Source organism: Acyrthosiphon pisum, unplaced genomic scaffold (genome assembly GCF_005508785.2).
Source record: "Acyrthosiphon pisum isolate AL4f unplaced genomic scaffold, pea_aphid_22Mar2018_4r6ur Scaffold_10856;HRSCAF=11463, whole genome shotgun sequence".
Lineage (NCBI taxonomy): Eukaryota > Metazoa > Arthropoda > Insecta > Hemiptera > Aphididae > Acyrthosiphon > Acyrthosiphon pisum.
The window spans coordinates 1-1,369 of record NW_021759174.1 but is presented as its reverse complement, the minus strand read 5'-3'; the positions used below and the strand labels follow the sequence as shown (position 1 = coordinate 1,369).

The 1,369-nt window shown below is 33.7% G+C and overlaps 1 protein-coding gene across 1 annotated transcript; it reads left to right on the top strand.

Annotated features, from left to right (window-relative positions):
• Positions 1-64: 64 nt before the first annotated feature.
• LOC103311628 (protein ALP1-like) lies at positions 65-986 on the top strand (the record flags this gene model as incomplete). Its single annotated transcript, XM_029491842.1, has 1 exon — positions 65-986. A coding segment is annotated over one exon (922 nt), but the record flags the coding sequence as incomplete, so codon positions are not given.
• Between the last annotated feature and the right edge of the window lie 383 nt (positions 987-1,369).

The following is a 1,369-nucleotide window of genomic DNA, read 5'->3' as shown; positions in this document are numbered from 1 at the left end:
CAAGAAAATTTGTTTATTTTGTTAACCTAAAAATTCACAACATTTTTTTATTATATTATTTCAGATATCTGGCCACAGGCGGCAGCTTTAGAGCTTTGGCTCACTACTTCGTAAGAGGTGAAAGAACAATTGGTATGACTGTTGCAGAAACAACTGAAGCTATATGGACCTGTTTACATCCAGAATGGTTACCTGTTCCAGATACAAATGCATGGAAAAACATTTCAGCACGTTATCAACAACTATGGAGTTTGCCTCACTGTTTGGGATCGATTGATGGCAAGCACATAAGAATTAAAAAATTTGGAAATACTGGCTCACGTAATTTCAATTACAAAGGTTATTTTTCTGTTCAACTTATGGCGTGTGCAGATGCAGATGGCTGTTTTGTTACTATTGATGTAGGCGATCTTGGTAGAAACAGCGATGGGGGAGTTTTTCGTTCATCTCGTTTAGGTCGATGGTTGCAAGCTGATGGTCTTAATTTACCACCACCAGAACCATTACCACTTGACGAAAACGAACACAGCTTCCCTTATTATTTTTCAGCAGATGAGGCATTCCCTCTTAAAACATATATTATGCGACCATATCCTAGAAGCTCTTTAACAGATAAGCAACGAGTTTTCAATTTTAGGCTGTCTTTAGGTCGTAAGACAGTCGAGTGTGCCTTTGGAATGCTCACATCTAAGTTTCGTGTGTTTGAAACGCCTATAGGTTGCTCAGAAAAAACCGTGATATCTATTATAAAATGTGCATGTGTTTTGCATAATTACATTCGCAAAACAGAAGGAAAAATGTATACGCCAAGAAATGATGTTAATATTGATGAAGACACTCATATGCCGAATGTAAACTTAGAAATAAACAGAAACGTTAATTTAACGACAGCAAAGGGAATGAGAGACTACCTCAGTGATTACTTCTTAAAACCTGGTGTTGCTATTCCACCTCAATGGTTAAGAATTGTGGGAAGTATAGAGTAATCACATGGTTATTAAATATGAAAATAAAAATATCACTATAGTCGCTATAGATATATTTGGTAACTTATACTTATATTTATATTTATATTTATACTTATACTTGTATATATAATAAATTAAGTTTATGACTAAAAACCATTGTAATCATTAATATTAACAAATATATATCGAAGTTATTTCAAAGTTGTTTACTAACCTGTTCGTCCTACCTCCTTTGAAACATTTTCCCAGGCCAGGTCGACCTTATCTCTATTTCTATAATCCTTGTTTTTGTAATCGTACAAGCAGACGTATCCTTCGATTGCTTCTATTAATTTTGAATTAAAATCTCGTTCTCCTTTCGACATCGTATTTAAATATTTAGATAACAATAAAAATATATA